This window comes from Propithecus coquereli, unplaced genomic scaffold (assembly GCF_000956105.1).
Source record: "Propithecus coquereli isolate 6110/MARCELLA unplaced genomic scaffold, Pcoq_1.0 Scaffold116, whole genome shotgun sequence".
NCBI classification, from domain to species: Eukaryota; Metazoa; Chordata; class Mammalia; order Primates; family Indriidae; genus Propithecus; species Propithecus coquereli.
Window position 1 is genome coordinate 365,070 of NW_012135636.1, and position 21,802 is coordinate 386,871.

Sequence of the window (21,802 nt, forward strand, 5' to 3'; positions counted from 1 at the left end):
TTTTAATTAACAAACAATACTTTTTGTTTTTGAAAAAACAATCTACTTTTAATATTATTTCATATACTTGATAACTTTCACAAATTCATATAGTTTCAATAAAGATCATAAAATCTTTAAGTTACATGGATGCTTACTTAATATTAATACAACGTAGAATTGGAGCAGTATGCTGTCTGACAAATATAACTGGATCCTAAACTCCTTTTTTAGATTTGTTGGAATTTCAAAGAACTTCTAATGGCTCTGTAGTTACTGCTCAGTGACATGTTCAATTCTGCTCAGTGAAGATACATTTAAAATAAAGGATACGGAGAAACTTCTACAAGTTTCTAGTCACCTACTGTTATTTTAAACATTTAAATATTTTCTTGATGATTTTGTTAATTTCCTTATAGCAAACCCTAATTTTCTATCCCTTGTAACTTGATCCTTAATTGAAAATGTTATGGGCTATTAGTTTGACTTCTTAATTTATATTGGCATATCCAGGAAAAATTGAGAAGTTTCAGAATAGCGTTTTTTAATAGATTGTTACTCCAATGTATTTTTTTATATGCCTATTGCCAACCCCACTTGTAGTTCTGGCTCTCGGCTTCCTTCACTTAAAGGATTGCAGTCAGTCTCCTACACCCGCGGTCCCCAACTTTCTGGCACCAGGGACCGGTTTCACGGAAGACAATTTTTCCCGGGGGGCGGGGGGCAGTGATGCTGGCCTGGTTCCTAGCAGGCCACGGACTGGTACCTGGCCATAGCCCAGGGCTTGGGAACCACAGTCCCACACTTTAAAATCTAGATCAAAAGCCCATTTTATTTATTTATCTTTTTAGAGATAGGGTTTCTCTCTGATGCCTAGGCAGGATCATAGCTCAATGCAGCTTCAAATGCCTGAACTCAAGTGATCCTCCGGCCTGAGTCTCCTGACTATCTAGGATTACAGGCACATGCTACAGAGCCGGGTCTTTCTATGTTGCCTAGGCTGTTCTGGAACTCCTGGCCTCAAGCAACTCTTCCCAGCCCCCCAGCCCATAAGCTACTGAGCCTAGCTCAAAATCCCACTTTATACACATCCAGAAATGAAAACAGATCATCTGCCATAGGATCAGGAACAATGAGCTGAGCTATTGCTGTATTTTAAACTGCTTTTTATTTTTGGGAGGGAGGGGAGTTTATCTTTGCCTGCTTTGCCCCTCAGACTTCCCATATTAGTGCTTACTCTTTCCTAGACATTTGGCCTAAGCTGTACCAAGATAAAAATGTAGGCTCCTACCTTTGTATCTTCTACATCTTCAGTCTGTAATAGACATTGACATGTGCTTGGCTCTGCCCTGGTCCAAGCTTTTGGTTCCACTAGCATGATCCTAAATGACCCCAAATCTTGGTGTAATAATCCCACTACCCCTTCAGAGACCAGGAATTTTATTCTTCCTTTTATTTAAAATTATTGTGATTTTTACCTGTTAATAATATTTAGATGTTTTCCAGTTTTAGTAAACTCAATGAAACTCAAAACCAAACTCATACTGAGCATGTATTGTTGTCCTTGTTATTCCATTAAGTGATATAAAGATTCAAGAAGATATAATTATTAAAGGTCTAAGCAAATGTCACACAAGACATTTATTTATTTATTTTAGACAGCGTCTCACTCTGTTGCCTAGGATAGAGTGCAGTGGCATCATCACAACTCACTGCAACCTCAAACTCCTGGGCTCAGGCAATCTTCCTGCCTTAGCCTCCTGCATAGCAAGGAATAGTGGAGTGCAACCCCACGCACAGTTAATCTTTCAAATTTCTGTAGTGATGTGTCTCACTGTGTTGCTCAGACTGGTCTTGAGTGATTGTCCTGCCTTGTCCTCCCAAAGTGCTGGGATTATAGAGGCATGAGCCACCATGCCCCACCCAAGTAAGGTATTATTTAAACAACTTAATCCTAGAGATGAAAAAAAAATTTTTTTCCCTCACTGGAAAAAGGAACTCTAATTAGGAAAATGAAAAACAGTTGTTTGGGAGAATCTTTTCTGTTGTTAGACCACTTCATAAAGGCACACTAAGAGTTTCAGTTTGGGAAGATGAAAAAGTTCTGGATGGCCAGGCGCGGTGGCTCACGCCTGTAATCCTAGCACTCTGGGAGGCCAGGGGGGCGGATTGTTTGAGCTCAGGAGTTCGAAACCAGCCTGAGCAAGAGCGAGACCCCATCTCTACCAAAAATAGAAAGAAATTAATTGGACAACTAAAAATATATAGAAAAAATTAGCCGGGCATGGTGGCGCATGCCTGTAGTCCCAGCTACTCGGGAGGCTGAGGCAGGAGGATCACTTGAGCCCAGGAGTTTGAGGTTGCTGTGAGCTAGGCTGACGCCACGGCACTCTAGCCCGGGCAACAGAGTGAGACTCTGTCTCAAAAAAAAAAAAAAAAAAAGTTCTGGAGATGGATGGCAGTGATGGTTATACAACAATATGAATGTACTTAATGCCACTGAATTGTACACTAAAAAATGGTTAAAATGGTAAATTTTGTTTTCTCTATATTTTACCACAATGAAAAATGTATAATAACATACTACTTTTTTAGGATTATTAAGAAAAGACACTCCATTTTAAGCTGACACTCTCATTTCTTAAAATATTCATGTTAATAAGCGTTCTTCAGAAACTCAAGTTGTTTTTGAAATTGTTTAACAAATTGGTTGAGTTTCCTGACTACAGGGTCAGTTAGAGAGGCACTTCAGTACCTTTAAGAAAATGTCAAAACCTATTCTTTAGCCAGTGATATTGGTTCTTCTTGTTTACAAAATTTTCATCCAAAACATGCTTTCAAGTCTTCCTGATTTTGAAAAATGGAGTCTTAATTGATTCCTCTAAAATTTGAGATTTACATTGCAAATGGCTCCACGAGATTGAAATCTTCTTGAAGGCAAGGATGTTTTGGTAATTGTACAATTGCGAGAGCTAGGCAGTATGTGTCATTTTTGTAAGCATTCAATGCTTTTGGAATAAATGACCTCATACTGAGGAAAAAAATGAAAATTGGTACTGTTTTATATAAACAGTTAGAATATGATGAATGAAACAGGCAATACAGGGTTTAAATGAAGTGAGAGGAGACTCAGCACATTTTGGAAATTCCCATCTTGAAATAATCTTGTATATGTGCATAAATATAACACTATATGCCCCGTTTTCTGTACTTTCCAGGATAAACCTATCCGATGTTCAAGTTAATTTTAGTTTCGCATCTTACCTAAAACGACTCCTAAAATGTGTAATAATAATTATTATAATACCTAAATCTACCAATTGACTCCAATATCACAAAGAGAGTTTTAGGAATAGGTCAAGGTTAAAAATCTAAAACTGGGAGTCATTAGCAAACAAGGATCTTTCAGGTCATGAGAGTCTGGAAGATAACCACCATAAGAATCAACATTTAGTGATATAGAGGCATAGTATTGTTTAGTTGAGCTATCAAACAAGGAATATCCTACCTATTTTCTTGTGCTTCGTCAGGCTTCACTTTGCCAGAATAGATCTATCCCATTTTTCAGTAACTAGATCTAATTACCACACTTCCTCAATTCTAATTTGTGCTTTTTATTATTACTGTTATTAATTATGTTAAGTTTAAAATCAAAGTTTTTCCCCCCTTTTTCCCCCACCCCAAAAATACTGCCATTAAATGGTCCATTTCACAATCAAGAAAATAAATGCACTAGCTACAGGTGATTTTATCTGCATGGTAAAAGCTTCCAATTTCACAGCCTCAAACCTCTCTTGCAAAGTGGTTTTTCAAGTAGTACTCTATCTATCTTCGTAAGTTTGTGGGAGTAATGGGGAGAAAACCCTTTCAGAAAAAGGGTTAAGCACAAGGAGGCTCTAGAGGCTTGTCCGAAGTCTGCAGCAAAATCCTGAACCACCTAGGGCCCGGTCTTCCTGCACCCAATCGCAAGCGGGTACTCAGGCCCCAGGTCTGAGGCGTGCCTTGGTCAGCCTAGCCCCCTGGAGAGCAGAGGCCAACACCGACCCCGTGGAAGGCTTTTGGCCTCACCCCGCCTAAGTCCCCAGGCCAGCGCCCACACAGCATATCCTTTCCCCAACCACCTGCCTCTAGTCACTTACGGGTAGTTCGCATCCACTGGAGCAGCGCCGGGCAGTCTGCCGGAGCCACATTATGGAGAAGCTGTAGTATTGCCCGCTTCGCGGAGCGAAATTCCATGTTTTCACAGCAAGCAGCTCCGGTTGGCACTGCGCACGCGCACGCAGGGGCTGGCCCGAACAGCGATCCCACCTTCGGCGGAACCGCCTCTCTCACTGCGAAAGCCCTAAGACCCGCCCCCTTATGGAGGCCTCACGTGCGCCCAGGAATCCCTACCTTCAATACCACCCCCATCTCTCATCATTCCTCTTTTAGCTGGCAGTGCTCAGTGTAGTTACATTTTCTTAAGGTGGCTCCTAGAGACCTGACTTCTTTCCCAAGGCCACAGCGCTACAGAGCCTCCTATTTTACCACTAACTTTGCTGCTGCAGTCATTCAGCCGTAGAAAACTAAAGTCAAAGCCAGTGGAAGCAAACAGATTCCTCTTCAAACCCTTTCACCAGAAGCACTGGAAGAACGCAGCGGTGTGCCCCGGAAGCGGAAGTACATCCCCTTCATGAAAGGCTGGACTACACTGAGTGGTGACGTTTCCTCATTGGGCGGAAGGTTCGGTGGCAGTCGTCGGTCTTCCAGCTGGTGGGAGTTAGCGTCGCGGTACTGGGCGCTGGGACCCTAGTTTATATAGTTCGGGAAGCCGGTTTGTGGGGTCGTACCTGTCTGCTGCTCCCAGCTTTCTTGGATTTCCTCCCACGGCGTGAGGCCTCGCTGAGGAATCCCCGGCCCTTTAGGGCCACGGTGTTAGCGGTGCCTTTTGCGGTAAGTGTCTTCTTTTTCCCGCCCCAGATTATGGAGGGGCAGCCCCAGCTCTGCATAGGGGGCGAGAGACTCTAGAGGGAACCGGCTTCCCTGGCCACCTCACTTCCCTGGCCGTCGTCACCGAGACTGAGGTGCTTTGGCCCTTCTTTATCTCGTGTCCTCCATCAGAAGTTTTATTAAAAGATGCGATGTGACCCTTTTAAGTTGTATTCACGTTTACCGGAGGCAAATAAGATGTAGGCAGTTGCAGGCCTGACACTTTGTTTTGCTTTCCTGAATAAGAATTTAGATGAGACTACTTCCCCGAAAACCTTTTGACGTATACCAGATTTTTTTCCCTATGTGTTCATAGTGCTTAACACATGTCCTGCGTGTAGTAGACGTTCAATAAATGAATAAGGAATATCAATTCAATGCCAGTGATGATTTAAAATATACTGATGACTCTTTCTGTACCATTTGACACTACTGACAACCCGTTTTTTGAAACTTTCCCCTATTGGCTTTCTTGATAACTACCCTCACCTGATTCTTTAATATGCTTAATTCAACAAAATATTTAATCGTTCTTGGCTATAGGGGTACAAAAATGAAGGACACTAACCTTGCCATTGCGAAACTAACAGTACAGTGAGAGAAATGCACATAAATATACATTATATCAAGATGAGTAATGAGAAACATTAGTTAAGTACAAAGAGCCATAGAGAGCTATGGGAACACAGATATGCGTTAATGTGCTCCTTAGGAGATTCGTGACCCTGAGGAAGTTGCTATTCCAATCTGGCCTCAGTTTCCTCATCTGCCTAATAGGCTTATTATGAAAATGAAAGGAGATTAGGTAACATGTTTGGTACAGAGCCCAGAACGTAGCAATGGTGGTGCCAAAGGGGAGGGAAACATTTCCCTCAAACCCCTTTCCCTCAATTTTTTGATATGGTCAATTAATATTTTCTAGCTTAACGTAGAGTACTATGCAAAATCATCTTCAAGCCCTCCTTCCAAACCAGTTGCTCCTCTAACCCCCATCTTGCTGTCTGATATAATTGAACATAACCTTCTGTGCAAAATTAATGCAGAGGAGTCTGATGGTATGATGCATAATTTATCTTCTGGAGTTAAAAAGAGAGCCTTGTCTGTGTTAAACTGTTGTGTAATTGATTGATTTGGAGTTAGAATTTTTCTCATGCTGGGACAATTTTTGGAGCACATAGTAGGTGTTTAATAAATAAATAACTAAATGAATATAAGTGGCAACTCTATCTTAATCTCCAGTCTGTTGATTAATAGTGTTCTGATTCTCCCAAGAAGCACTTTGGAAAATAATTTTCCCCTTGACTTAAAAAAATAATACTTTTAGTCGTTACCAATAACTTGGAAATTACAAAAAGGTATAAATAAGAAAATAAAAATTTAACTAGTTATTCATCATCCAGTGATTACAAATGTTATTAATAGATGTACTGATGTATTAAAATATAATTCTTATACAGTTTACCTAAAGTGTACAATTTAAAGGTTTTTAGTGTATTTACAGAGTTGTGCAACTATCACCATCATCAGTTTTACAACATTTTGATTACCCTATGAAGAAACCCCATGCCCATTAGTAATCACTCGCCGTTTTACTCCATCTCCTGAGCCCTAAGCAACTATTAATCCACTATTATGTATTTATAGATTTGCCTAGTCTGAAAATTTCATATAAATGGAATCATAATATGTGGTCTTTTGTGACTGGCTTCTTTCAGTTAGCGTAATGCTTCCAAGATTCATCCCTGTTGTAGCATATGTTCAGTATGTCATTTCTTTTTATTGCCTAGTGCTATCCCATTGTATGGATATACCACATTTTACTTATCCATTTGTCAGTGACGGGTATTTGGGTTGTTTCTACTCTTTGACTATTATGAATAATGCTGGTGTGACCATTCATGTATACAGTTGTTTTTTTTGTTTGTTTTTTTTTTGAGACAGTCTCGCTCTGTTGCCCTGACTAGAGTGCAGTGGCGTCATCATAGCTCACTGCAACCTCAAACTCCTGGGCTCAAGCGATCATCCTATCGCAGCCTCCTGAGTAGCTGGGACTACAGGCATGTACTGCCATGCTGGGCAAATGTTTTCTATTTTTAGTAGAGATGGGGTCTCCCTCTTGATCAGGCTGGTCTTGAACTCCTGAGCTCAAGTGATCCTCCCACCTCAGCCTCCCAGAGTGCCAGGATTACAGTTGTTAGCCACCATGCCCAGTCATGTACAAGTTTTTGTTTGGATGTATACCTTCCTTTCTATTGGATATGGAGTGGAATTAACGCTGTGTTTAACATTTTGTGGATTTGCCAAACCTGTTTTCCAAAGGGCTGCACCATTTTACATTCCCACCAGTGGTGTATGAGGGTTCTGATTTCTCTACATCCTCACCAACACTTACTATTGTCTTTTTGATTATAGGTATCCTAGTGGGTATAAGGTGATATCTCATTATGGTTTTGATTTACAGGTCTCTGATTTCTAATGTTATTTTTTGATATTTGTTTTTAGACTGTGTTTAACAAAGTATGGATTAGATAATATATGCAGTTTTGTAGTCTTTTGCATTTAAGTCTTTTTTTAGCGTTAGCAAGCATATTTTACAAAAGAATTTTCCTAATTTCTGCTCCTCTCTTTACCCTCCCCCAAAACCATAAGTGTTGTGAAAACTTGCCTAAATTAATACATCTTGAAAATAAAATCTATAGGAATATATATCAAATTATTATTTCTTGTTACCAGGGGATGAGAGTGGGTAGGATTAGGGGAATTATATTTTCTACCTAAAATATTTCTATAATGTTTGAATTTTTACAATGAACATGTATCCTCTTGTAATCACAAAACATAAAGGTGAATTATTTCCTTGGGGAACTGAGTAGATTAAGCGTGAAAAACAATTCCTAAATGTGAAAGTCATAATTAACACTATAAATTTAGTCATTCAAGAATAATAATTTTATCAGATACAATATCTATAGGCTATTTTGTTAACTAAATTTACTTTTATATGGTCCTAGACTTTGAACACATACTCTATGCAGAATTTTAAAAATATGTATATTTAGTATTATAGTCAGGAAAGCAAATATTGATTATGAGCTTTTGACTAGTATCTAAAAAGATATACAGTCATCCCTCAGTATTCTCTGAGGGTACTGGTTCTAGAAGACCTGTCATAGATACCAAAATCTATGGATACTCAAGTCTCTGTGTTTTTTGCATATAACCTATGTACCTCCTCCTGTGTACTTTAAAGCATCTCTTGATTATTTACAGTACTTAATACAATATGTGAATAGTTGTTATACTATATTGTTATACTCTATATATACTATGTACATAGTTGTTATACTGTATTGTTTAGCAAATAATGACAAGAAAAAGTATGTACATGTTCAATACAGATGCAGGTTTTTTTTCTGGAATATTTTGATCTGTGATTGGTTCAATCCACAGTTGTGGAACCTACAGATACAGAGGGCCAACTGTACTATGTAGAAGTGATTTTTCTAAGGATATTTGCTAAAAATAATATATTTGTATATTTAGTTCTTAGGTTTAATTGATTCAAAGAGTTAGTCATTGACAAGGACTTAGAACTTTTTGTAGGGATTTGTTGTAATAGGATTTGAAATCTCTAATCATTACAGTTTGTTTATATAATCTTAGATCAGGGAAAATTCTGGCAGGAATACTTAAAATTGTTTATGTAGAGAAGGGTGGCTTTTTGGACACTGCAGCTGCTAGTGAATAAAAACCAGATAATTGGCACTAAATGTTAAAGATCCCAGGGATGTTTCCAGGATGATGGGATGGGCATTTGGTGGGGTTGTTCAGAAAATTTCCTGCTTACTTAGACTCTAGATAACATAGGGAGGGCTAGTTGGTATCATTCAAGAAAGAAAGGAAGTTCATAGTTAATATGCTAGGAAATTGCAGGCAGTTTTATACATATTGTCTCATTTAATCCTCACAACAGCCCTTCAGGGTAATGGTATTATCTCCATTTTGCAGGTGAGGAAAGTGAGGCTCAGAGAGATTAAGTAACTTGCCCAAAGTAACACAGCCAGTATGTAACAGAGCTGGGATTTGAATCCAAGTCTGTCAGACTTCAAAGCCCATGCTCTTTCGAGTACTTCACACTGCAGCAGGTAAGTATGATACTTGGCCCTGTGCTTGCCTTACTTAGGGCACCCTCAACTTGAACTGTTTCCGTTACTCACTATTCAACTCCTGGTCGCACTCCAGTTAGAAAAAGCTATGACTTGGGCCAAGATCAGTCCTTGTATGTACTGTACTGTACTGCAGTGGTACTTATCAGTTCTTTCTGGGAATTGCAATTACTCTTCCACAAAGAGCAATATGCATCTTTCCTTTCAAAATATGATTTCTTCTATTATAGTATAGCAGCAAAATTTGTCCCTGGAGCCAGGCACGTTGACTTATGCCTGTAATCCCAGCATTTTGGGAGGCTGAGGTGGGAGGATCACTTGAGACCAGGAGTTGGAGATCATCCTGGGCAACATAGTGAGACCCCCGTCTCTACAAAAAGTTAAAAAATTAGCTGGCCATGATAGTGCGTACCTGTAGTTCCAGCTACTTGGAAGGCTGAGGTCAGAGGATTGCTTGAGCCCAGGAGTTGGAAGTTACAGTGAGCTATGATCATGCCACTGCACTCCAGTTTTGGCAATAGAGCCAGACCCTGTCTCAAAAAAAAGAAAAAAAAATTTGTCCCAGCTGATGTATTCAACCGTATCATTTAAAAAACATCATTTATACTCTAGGACTTAAGGCTGGGTAGCCAAAGGACTGTGGGAAGTCATTTTGCATTTTTGGTAGGGAATGGCTGTTCCGTTCCCTAACCTGCTTGTATCATAAAATTGTTGTGAGGGTGGAATGAGATAATAGATGTTAAACTGTTGAAAGTACTGTGTCGTAATCGCTTACCTTTCTGGAAACCCCATATAAATTGAAATTTTTGTGTGTGTGAAATTCTAGCATATACAGATTTATTTCTGTAAATCTTTTTAGTTAGCCAAGAGAATTTTGAGTGAGTGTGATTGAATTGTAGATTAATTTGAGATTTAGGGTTAGCTATTAACAGAAAAAAAGTGTTTTGCATTTTAGTGTACATATTATAACAAGGTAAGGTTAATTTTTAAGTCTTGGAAATGCATGGTAGGGAAATTCTGAAAAGTTATAATAAGTATTGGCAAATGAATATGTTAAATGTACAATATCAGTTACCCGGGTCATTGATTGTCTTTTGATTCATCATGTTATCTTCATTGATTTATTTTAGTGGCCTTTAACAGATATTTTTAAGACTTTTCATGACTTTGGTTACCAGGTCTTGCTTTTTCCCTATGGTCTTAAATATATCATTTCGTTCATTCATAAAGTTCATTTTTATTAAAGGTTTACTGTGTAAGACTGAGGATAGATAAAGCAGTGAGGACACAGGCAAGAGCAAAAGAGACAAAAATCTCTTCCCTCATGCAGCTTACTTTTCAATAGGGAGATTATAGATTACAAATAATATAAGTATTTCATGTGTCAATTGATAATGGAACAGTTGAAAAAATAAAAGGGAGAGGGTTTGCATTTTTAAATAAGGCCTCTTTGAGAAATGGCATCTGGACAATGATCTGAAGGAGATGAGGGAGAGAGCTGTGTTGTCAACTAGGGGAAGAACATGCTGGCTAATACTAAGGTACTGAGCTGGAGATGAGTAGCAGCAACAGCAAGGAGGTCAGTAGCACAGGCGTGCGCGTGCGCGCGCTTGCGCATGCACATGTTTATGTATTTGGGGGTGCCTTATGATCCATTCTGAGGACTTTACCTCTGTGTGCAATAGGAAGTCACTGAGATTTTAAGCAGAATTCTAACAGTTTTCAGAAACACATCCTTGGAAATTGCAGAGGAAACACTATTAATTAAAAGGTATCATTAGGTGTTCTTGTTTCTCTACTAAAGTGCAGGTTTTTATTTAAGGCAAAAATATTTTAAAATACGCTGCCAATAAGTACATATACAAGGAAAAGTGTATTGGAAAACCTCAGAGAAGTTTATTTTTTAATTTAATTTAATTTAAAAGAACCAGTTAACACAGGAAGTTAGATTTATTTATAGCTCTTTAAAATGAAGGGTGATCTGTTTATGACATGATCACTAGAAAAGTTAATTGTGGTGTCATAAATAGGGTTATATCACTCCTGAGAGCACAGTGGTAAAGGAGATGAACTGAAACATCTGAATCTTATGTCTTACATAAATAATATTAACTTAAGTATTAATAATTATTTAGTATAATGGGTATGGGATAAGAAATAATAAGTCCAGGATCTTTTCCATGAAGTAATTGCTCTTTCAGGTTAAGTAACCATGTAATTGTAAAAAAAAAAAAAACTTATGGTAAGCACATTTTTTTGAATTTATCAACTGTTGGTAGTAATTTTTTTTAAGTTCTAAATTATAAATTTTACTTGAGTGAAAGTGTAGTGTTTAATGTATACCTCAACCTGGGATGTCTTTTGCACAGTGGTAAGTCCTAGAATGCATTTTTCCTTCCTGACTCTTTTGACTCCCCTCACCTCTCTACCCTTTCTCTGTTGGATGAGTCAGCTATTTTGTCTCCTGTTTCCCTTATTTTTAATCTCCTGTGTCCTCTGTAGATGGGATCTAGTCTGGATAATTTTGGTTGACTAAATTGGTAGATTAGCTTGGAAAGGTTACCAAAAAAGTTGTTTTGAACAATTAACTTTTCTGCCAGTATTACTTATATTGGACAATTGGTATTTCTTTAAATCTAGTTTTCAGAGGCCTTTGTCTCATTTACTGTCCCTCAGATAGTGCTCAGTAATCTGTAAATACAGTGCACATGGAAGGCATAAGTATGTCCTGGGCTTTTCCATGTTGCCATTTCTTACGCCATTTCATCTTCCTCGAATTCCCTTTCGTCTTTTTCTCCACTTATCCAAATTCTACCCATATTTCAGGACCAAATTCATATTCAGTTGTTCCAATATAGTTTATTCTATCTACCTTAGCCTAGAATATTTTTTCTTCCTTTGTATTTTTGTAGATTAAAGATTGGCAGTTAACCATAGACTGCCATTGCTAGCTTTGAAGTATCTCTTTACCGTTATTAGTGGGTTCTCCAGAGAAACCGAACCAATAGAGTGTGTGTGTGTGTGTGTGTGTGTGTGTGTGTGTGTGAGAGAGAGAGAGAGAGAGAGAGAGAGAGAGAGAGAGAGAGAGGGAGAGATTGATTTATTACAAAGAATTGGCTCAGGCAATTATGGAGGCTGACAAGTCCCAAATCTGCAGGATGACTTGGCAAGCTGGAGATGCAGTGGTGTAGATCCTGCTGGGATCCAAAGACCTGAGAACTAGGAGAGTGAATGATATAGTTCCTGTGTGAAGGCTAGCAGACTTGAGACCCAGAAAGAACCAGTGTTTCAGTTTGAAGACAGGAAAAAGCTGATGTCCCAATTCCTAGACAGCCAGGCAGGAGGAATTCTTTCTTAGTATTTATTTTGCTGTTCATTCGTGTGCCTTGTCTAATAGATAAGCTAATAGATAAGCATCTTGAGGTCAGGGACTCCAAATTGTATTTGCTTGTTTACCATCCATGAGTCCTTGTATCCTTACATGTTTATCTGTATACTTTGTAGAGCTGGAAAGTGTTTTTGTGGTTATCTTTAGAGTCGAGGAATCAGGAACAGCTTTAAAATGGGAAGAGTAGTAATATACCTCTTTCCTTGGTGGTTAGAAAAATAAAATGAAGTAATGTATGTGGAATCACTTAGCACAGTGCCTGTCATATAGTTAATATAGTTAATGGCTCAACAGTTGCTTTTCTTTGTACTACAAAAGTTAAGTGATTTATTAATTAAAACCTTTTCTTTTTTGCTTAGGAGCAAAAATCAAAATAGTTTGCAGAGTCCTTTAATGTCAGAAATTAGGCAATATTCCTGGAGATTTCACCTTTTTTAAATCTTTCTTTTCATTTAAAAATGTACATGAATACATCATTGTGTTCTTCACATGTGTAAGTAATGTACCAAAAAGAGAACATATTTAATTTGAGATCATGTCATTTTTCCTCAAAGGATATTATTTGATATGTTAATTTTTGCTGGTTAATATACAAGATTCCAGTTCGGTGTTCAAACATCATAGGCATCATAACCAAGTGGCAGTTTTATCTTTTGGATTTGACTGTATTGAAGCACAGGTTGAGGCAATAGAAGCTGATATTACCGTATCTAAACACTAGGGTACTTTAATTTTACTCTTCTTTAGAAGTCTTGAGTCATGGGAAATGAAATTGATCTCAAACATTTTCATTTAATTTTTTTTCCTTTCTAGAGTTCCTTATAAGCACATCTTAAAGTCTTCAAGATGGTTCTAGCAGACCTTGGAAGAAAAATAACATCAGCATTACGCTCATTGAGCAATGCCACCATTATCAATGAAGAGGTATGTAAAAAAATATTATGTGAGGCTGGCTATGCCTATAATCCCAGCATTTTGGGAGGCTAAGATGGGAGGATTGCTTGAGGCCAAGAGTTCGAGACAAGCCTGGGCAACATGACAGGACTCTGTCTCTACAAAAAATTTAAAAAATTAGTTAGCATGTTGGTACTCTTCTGCAGTCCCAGCTGCTTGGGAGGCTGAAGCAGGAGGAGCGCTTGAGCCCAGTAATTCAAGGCTGCAGTGAGCTATGATCATGGCACTATACTCTAGCCTCGGCAACAGAGCAAGACTCTGTCTCAAAAAAAAAGTTGTGCAATATGTGTGATTATATATCATCACTAGCATTGGGGACATGGATTATTAGTAATCCCTGTGTTTATTTTGGTGTAGATTTAATACTTGTAGGTAAAAACCTAAAGCCGTATACAATAAGTAGTGTTTTTTATTGAGAAATCAACTATCGTACTATTACTTCAACTTTCTATAAAGAATTCTCCAAAAAACCCCCCAAAACAAAAATGACCTGAGCTTACATGTAAAGATAGATATATTTTAACTTTTGAAAATGGCTTAAATCTGGAAATGTACTTTTGCTTTTTCTCTTGACATAGACCTAAAACTTTACTATCTTGCTTCTTTCTTCTTGGCTAGGCATGTGCTTATCTGACCTTTTCTCTGTGACTTTTACTTAGCATTCTTCTTGTAAGGCTAGCATTTTATCTTGGCTACTTTGATTCATTTTCATTGAAATCCTTGTTTAGTTTTGGGGATTTTTGTAAGCTGACTCCTTATATCATATCTGAAATACTCTTCTTCTTGGCTATATTGTTTTAAGTTTAAGCTATTTCTTTCTCCCATTTTTTCCCCACAAATTTATCTTAGTGGCTTGTTAATTGAAAAAGATGATTATAGTTCACAAGTATATGTTTTGTATTAACAATGGAAAAAGTACTGAATTTGGTATTAGAAGATGTTGTTTAGAGTCCCACTTTAGCTAATTAGTAGCTGTGTGATATAAATCTGGGCACATCAACCACAGATTCATTAATGTATAAATGGAAAAATAGCATTTACCTTACAAAATGGTTTAAGGATCAAATGAACTTTCTAATTTGGAGGTTGGAAAAAAAATTCTAATATAGAATCTGATCTCAACACTTTAGTAGGCTGATGGAATTAAATAATTTTGAGACCATCTTAGAGATCACCTAGTCTAGCCTCTTATTTAATGGAAACAGAAAATCAATTTCATGTGTTTATTTATTGGAAGAAACAGAATTAGAATCTTTTTTTCTAATTCTCCACCCAGTGCTTTTTCTAATAATTCTTATTAAATAATAAATCATAACTTAAACCATTGTTTAGTCTTGTAATTCAGAATGAATAAAACAACTTTCCGAACAGTTTTCCCTGTTGTATAGCCCTTATGCTCTTTGTGTTTATAGTCGAGAAAAAGGAAACCAGTGGAGAAGTGCTTTGATGGGAAGTAAAGTAACCTCTGATGCTTGAATTTGTTGCTTCTCTGTTTTTGATACTGTAGTGCTAGCGAATTAACAAGAAGGAATCCCTCTAATGAAAGATCAGTTCCAATTTTATAAGACACTTTTAATGAGGGATAGAGAAAACTGATAAGCCTCTGTAGGGCGTATGAAGTCAGTTGAAGAAGAGAATTCATTCAAGAAGTATTTGAGGTCCCACATTTTTGAAGACATTTTTGCTGGCACAAGAAATATAACAGTGAACGAAATAGACTAAAATTCCTTCCCTCATGGAGCTTACATTGTAGTTTGTAAGCATTTACATACTTGAGTACCTAAAGACTCATCTTTTCGTAGGACTTTATAATCTGTTACTTTTAGCCATAGTGCCTTGCACTTCAACAAACATGTAATGATAGTTATTAGTAGAGGATAGCTTCCTTTCCAATTTTATTCCTCCATTCTGAATAGAAATGGTAAGACTGGGTAGTTTTATTCTGCCAACATTTTCCTCTATGGTTGTCCAGTTAAGAAAAGCAAATATTGTTACTGTATACCATTATGTATTAATATCAGTAATAGGAGCTCTTCAGTGACATAGAAAACATCAATGGCAACATCTATTGTATAGTAATTTTTTTTGACTTGAATATTATGTTTATTATTTAATATAGAAATAAAATTATAGTAATTAATAGTGGTTTATATAAAACTAAATGGGATGTCTTATTTTGATGAAATGGGCACTTAATAAGATTATCTCACCAAAGCTAACTGAAAAGCTCCCCCAGCCCCCAAATAATGTAATATTATTTTATCTTTACTAAGCTATGGTAGTATATGATAACTGATCAATCATTGTTTTTATGTCATTGAAATGATCCACTGGGTACTTTAAATTTTTGTTTATTTATTTTCAGGTATTAAATGCTATGCTAAAAGAAGTATGTACAGCATTATTGGAAGCAGATGTTAATATTAAACTAGTGAAGCAACTAAGAGAGAATGTTAAGTAAGTTAAATTAATCAGGTAATAAACATGCAAAACTAAGCTTAATTTACTGGGTTGAGGTACTAACTAGAAAAGGTGGCTATATCCTGAATCATTTCTGCTCTGCAGCACTGGAAAAGTATAGAACTCATATGTTGGAAGACTATGTGTTTAGTATATTTCCATAATGATGGTTCAAAGAATGAACTACATGTGGCTTTCATTTAATTATGGATTTTTTTCTATTTTATTAGTCCTTTATTTGGATGGATTCAATTACATACTGTGTAGTATTTTAATATAAAAGCCTTTTAACAATTCAGATTAGTGCCATTTTATTGTCTTCAGTCTTAAGATGGTATTAATCAGCCTCCTCATTATTGGAGAATTATATTCTTTTTTATTCTCCTTTTGGTTTCTCTGTCCATATTTGAATGAAGAAGTAATGTGTGTGGTGTCAGTTATTGTATTCATTGGAGCAGACACTGACTGGGCAGGACACATAGAACAATACAGGTACCTCAGTTGAATCCCAGCCCTTATGGTTAAGACATCTCTTGTTTTTGTATTGTTAAACTGGGAATAAGTATAGGACTACTAGCATTTAAGCATTTACAACCAGAGAAAGTAGTCCTGTTTTCTATTAGTTGTAAAGATGTATAAAATATATAAGCTGCAAGAAAAATAAGTAAAACTAGTACTTTGCAGTGATATTAGGACAAATACTTATACTTTCAAAATAAAAGCCTTGAAAAACTAACCAAAGTCTTGCATCTGATATTTAATGGTAAAATTCTTTATGGTATAGTCTCATGTATCTATAATAATTATATGCTTGTTAGAATTGGAAGACTATTAATATGAATGATAGAATATTCTTACAGTCTTTGGGGCAGAAACTTTTTTTTTAGAATGTCTTAACTGACCTTTCTCCTCCTCACCCCAATCACTGCTGTCATGAAGGTCTGCTATTGATCTTGAAGAGATGGCATCTGGTCTTAACAAAAGAAAAATGATTCAACATGCTGTATTTAAAGAACTTGTGAAGGTAAAAGAATATCAGGATTATACTGTGATTCTTTAGATTCAATGGATAAAAATATGCTAATACTACAAACATATTATTTTAGAATCCTTTAATACATATTTTTATGGAATATTCACTGTATTAAAATATTAATTGAAGGATTATTAAATTTTCTAAAGTGGCCTGTTTTTATTATAGACTTACTGAGTATAGAATTGTGAGTACAGATATGAAGGCTAATACTATTCTTGCAAAAAGTGCCAGAGCCAAGATGCATAGAGTAAAACTTCACTACAGATTAATTGATGGAAGGACCTCTCTGAGTTTTTCTTCTTTTAATATCAATTATTACCTAGTGATGGTTCTACTTTTGTTCAGGAAAGTCACATTTGACTTTCTTGTACAAAATTTATTCTTTTCTACACTGCCCACTGTGTAAAGAATTTTGTTCAGGAAAGTCACATTTGACTTTCTTGTACAAAATTTATTCTTTTCTACACTGCCCACTGTGTAAAGAATTCCCTTTGAAAAGACCAAATATTCCAACTCTTGCCTAGATTATGAGCAATTTTGAATTAGTGAAGTTTTATTTTCAAGGGGTAAATATAGCCTGTTGCCCTGCCTCACCTTAGAACTGTTACTACTGATATGGTCATGCAAATTCTGGTGAAAATCTTAAAGCTTTAAAAAAATATGTATGGGTCCAGTGGTAGAAATTAAAAAAAAGGTGTTAAAAAATTTTTTTGAGAGCAATGCATACCTGTTAGTGGTCTACAATTATTTTTTCCCACATTGTATGAATATTTTCATTTACTCTTTTGAAAAAAGAAATTCAGACATAAAAGAGATCAGAAAATTTTTCCAGTTTGTACTTTTCAAGGTTTGCAGTTTAGAAAAGGGAGACAGCTAGTTAATGGCAGACTGAGATCTGATCTCCAAACTCCTTGTTTAGGATTTCTCAAATTATTTCCAGATTGCTTTTTGTCTAGCACCTGAGGTCAGCACAGGATAAATGGATATTTTTATTATTAGGGCCTGATATCTATAGGCAATTCTGGAACATTGAGTGCTTCATTAAGAAGCATATATTGGCTGCTCAAGGTGGCTCATGCCTGTAATCCCAGCACTTTGGGAGGCTGAGGCAGGAGGATTGCTTGAGGCCAGAAGTTCAAGACCACTCTGGGCAACATAGGGAGGCAAACATATTGTTCATCTCTACAAACAATAAAAAAACATTAGGCGTGGGCGCACACCTATAGCTCTAGATACTTGAGAGGCTGAGGTGGAAGGATCTCTTGAGCCCAGGAGTTCAAGGTTACAGTGAGCTGTGATTATGCTCTGCTGTATGGCTTTCCTTGAAATTCAAGCAGACATGAGTAAGACTGGCCCTTAGAAGCTTAAGGTCTAGAGCAGTGGAACAAAGCAAGGGCAAAATTATTTTCATAATAATACTAAGACACTATTTGCCTTTATTACTGTGTTGATATTTGTACTAATAGCGCAAATGTAATAGTGAATCAATAGTGAATGCGTGAATCAAGGCAGTGGTACCAAACTGTATCAGTAGTCACTGTATTCTTTACTACCACACACTTGTAGTAAAAAAAAAAAATGGCAGTTTCACTTAAGAATGTCCTTGATGAAGCAGTAGAAATTATTAATTGTATTAAATCTTGATGCTTGAGTACACATCTTTTAAGATTCTGTGTAATGAAATGGAAAGTTTGCCAAAAACTCTTATGCATACTGAAATTTCATGATTGTCTTGAGAAAAGCACCTGTGTGATTGATTGCAAGCTGAGCTAGCTGCTACTTTCATAAAACACCACTTTTACATGAACGAACAACAGACTTATAATCTGTGATTATTCAGACTTAAGCATTTGACAGATATTTTTTTCCAAAGTAAGTGAAACGAGCCTATCACTTTAAGGAAAATAACTGACAATATTGTGGCCAGTGATAAAATTTGAGCTTTCAAGTATAAAGTTTCTGATGAGGGTTAGTGTTGATATTAATGAATAAAGTTTTTTTGATGTTGTATAGTGAAACGTGTCAATAATGGGAGATCTGCATAATTTGGTGAACCATTATTTTTAAATAACTAATGAATATTACAAGATCATGCACCAGTATAAGATCCTTTCAAACTACAAGATGGAATCACAGATTTTAATGTAACAGAGCATGAAAGTTTATGTGGTTTCAGAGTCTGCATTATAGCTAACCTTTACAAATTACCATGATTATAAAGGAGTCCTGAGATCAAAAAGTTGAAAACTACTGTTATAGAGGCTGGAAGGAAGTGAAGATAGATTTATAAAATAATAATTCAGTGAAACATGTATGTTCCAAATAATGAGTCCATAGAGAGCTGAGAGATTCTGCCATGAGATGTAGAGATGGAGGTGAACGTAGGGTAGCATCAGTGTACTGAAAGGATCTAGGAACAAGGGGAGTGGGTTTATGTTTTAGGTAGATTTTGCCTATTTCAGAAATTTGCCTGAGGGTGGGCCTATGCCTGGGAAAGGTATAAGAAAATATGTTTTCCTTTCTTCTCTGTTGCATGGCTTTCATTGAAATTCAAGTATAATATGGATTATGTGACCTTTATGGTATTGTCTAGGATGGGCTTGGCAAACTTTCTCTTAATAGGTTTAGGCTTTGTGGGCCACATAGTTTCTGTTGCAACTCCTCAGCTCTGTTATTATGGTACAAAAGTAGTAAATGAATGGGTGTGGCATGTTCCATTGAAACTTTATTCACACAGTTTGCTAATCCCTAGTCTAGGACATTAACAACTATTATAGACTTATTATCATATGGATACATGTTTCAAGCTCCAAACAACTGACTCACAATTGTTATTTTAAATGAATTTTTAAAATGCCTCATGCTTGTTAATTTGGGGACTGTCCTTATATGAACCTTAATTTTCCACTAATTCTTGTTATAAAATTGGTGAATATTTTTTACTGGCCCTCTAAATGTAATAACTGTACAGTAGCTCTGACATTGGAAAATTTAACATTTGACCTGGAAAGTCTTTCAATGTGTAATTTATAATTTTGCTCATATATAAACATTTGTCAAATTGAACATGGACATAAGCACTCTCCAATATGGTAGCTGCTAGCCATGTGGTTTTTGAGCACTTATAATGTGACTAGTCCAAACTGAGATGTCCTTTATGAAATACACACCAGATTTGAAGACTTAGTATGGGAAAAGGAATATAAAATATGTCATTAATTTTTTATATAGATTACATGTTGAAATGATAATATTTTGGTTTAAATAAAATACTAAAATTAATATCACTTGGTCTTATTTTTAAATGTCACTATTAGAAATTTTCAAATTCATAAGTGGCCTGCACATATATTTTTGTGTTACATTTCTGCATTGCTAATGTAGATTGTTTCTGTGGCTCAAACTTGGTCTCACATTTTATTTTGGACTCCAGCTTATTCTAAAAAATGTTTTGAGATTCTTACTTCTGAATTGGTTTGGGAGTATAGGCTTGATTATGACTTCACAATGCATTATTTTATATTCCTTTCTTTCCCCCAGTCTGGTCTTAGACACAAGAATTATTTTATATTTTTAAATGATCAAAACATATCAAAAAAGAACAGTATTATATGATGTGAAAATTATAAGGAATTCAGATTTCAGCATGTGTAAACTTTGATCGAAACACAGCCACACATCGTTTATGGCTGTTTTTGAAATATATACTGTCTGGTGCTTTACACAAAAAGTTAGCAAATGTCTGATATAGAACACTGGTGCTCAAAGTGTGATCCCGGACTAGCAACATCATTACCATCAGAAACTTGTTATAAATGATAAGTCTTAGGCCCACCCCAAACTTTTAAATCAGAAACTTTGAGAGTGGAGTCTAGCAATCCGTGTTTTTAGCAAGCTGTAAATGTGATTCTGATGCAGGCTAGGTTTGAGAACCACTGACGTTAAAGGATTTTAAGATGAAAAATTTGCAACCACGATGGAAGGGGCACTGTAGAGTGTTTTCTGATTCAAGAGCACAAGTCACAGAGTTTAATAATAATAAAAATAACACTACTAATAATTGTGATGTTTATGGCATACTTAAGGTGTGTCTGACATTTTGCTTTCCATTTATGATCTTACTAAAACCTCACAAAAATCCTATGAAGTAGATACTATTATTATCCTCATTTTGTAGCTAAATACACCTAGGCTTCACGAGATTGACTAGTCATAGTGTTAGTAAGTGGTGACTCCAGGTTGAGACCTAAATGGTTTGACACCAGGGTCGGTCCATTTCATGTCATATACCTCTGAATTCTGCAGGCTAGGTAAATGGAAGTGTTACTAAAAAAGGAAAGCAACACACAAATGCCGTAAGTGGTGAAATCAGTGGAATACATTTACATAAAGTAAGAGACATTTATAACTCCTTTCTCGTTTAGGGAAACTAGTTTAAAACCAGGGTAACTAGTTTCAACTATACCAGACATGTGGCCTTTCCTTGAGTAGATTTAGAGGAAACTCCACCACCATTTGTGGCCACCAACTCTACCTTCTGTTTCATTGTCTTTGTACATTTTACATGAATTTACAAAGTGAAATTTTCCCCCTTTTAATTTTCAGATTACTAGGAGTCTTTGACTCTTTACTATTCAGATTGTAATAACTTATGCTTTAGTTATTTTCCACATAAGTGTCATGATGTTTTAGTTTGGTCGACTTTTCCAAGACATTACAAGTTTTATTTCCTTTTTCTGGTTGGGAAGGCTGAGCAAGAAGAGGAGAGTAATGCGATGAGGGAGATGGGGAAGAGAAGAGGAGCAAAGTAACACCAGGGGAAGTGGAAAAACAATACAAAAAAGACTGTTG

At 36.4% G+C, this 21,802-nt stretch overlaps 2 protein-coding genes across 2 annotated transcripts in view; one reads left to right on the top strand and one right to left on the bottom strand.

Moving 5' to 3' along the window:
* Positions 1 to 4,285, bottom strand: part of LOC105821427 — a 34,177-nt gene extending 29,892 nt beyond the window's left edge. The window contains exon 1 of the mRNA XM_012658130.1: positions 4,119 to 4,285. Within this exon, the coding sequence (XP_012513584.1) occupies positions 4,119 to 4,215 (97 nt within the window). The 5' untranslated portion in view covers positions 4,216 to 4,285. The remainder of the gene's footprint in view (positions 1 to 4,118) is intronic.
* A 325-nt stretch (positions 4,286 to 4,610) lies between these two features.
* SRP54 (signal recognition particle 54kDa) overlaps positions 4,611 to 21,802 on the top strand; it is a 41,188-nt gene continuing 23,996 nt past the window's right edge. The window contains exons 1-5 of the mRNA XM_012658187.1: positions 4,611 to 4,911; positions 13,315 to 13,425; positions 15,821 to 15,912; positions 16,855 to 16,939; positions 18,208 to 18,233. Coding sequence (XP_012513641.1) covers positions 13,348 to 13,425; positions 15,821 to 15,912; positions 16,855 to 16,939; positions 18,208 to 18,233 — 281 coding nt within the window. The 5' untranslated portion in view covers positions 4,611 to 4,911; positions 13,315 to 13,347. The remainder of the gene's footprint in view (positions 4,912 to 13,314; positions 13,426 to 15,820; positions 15,913 to 16,854; positions 16,940 to 18,207; positions 18,234 to 21,802) is intronic.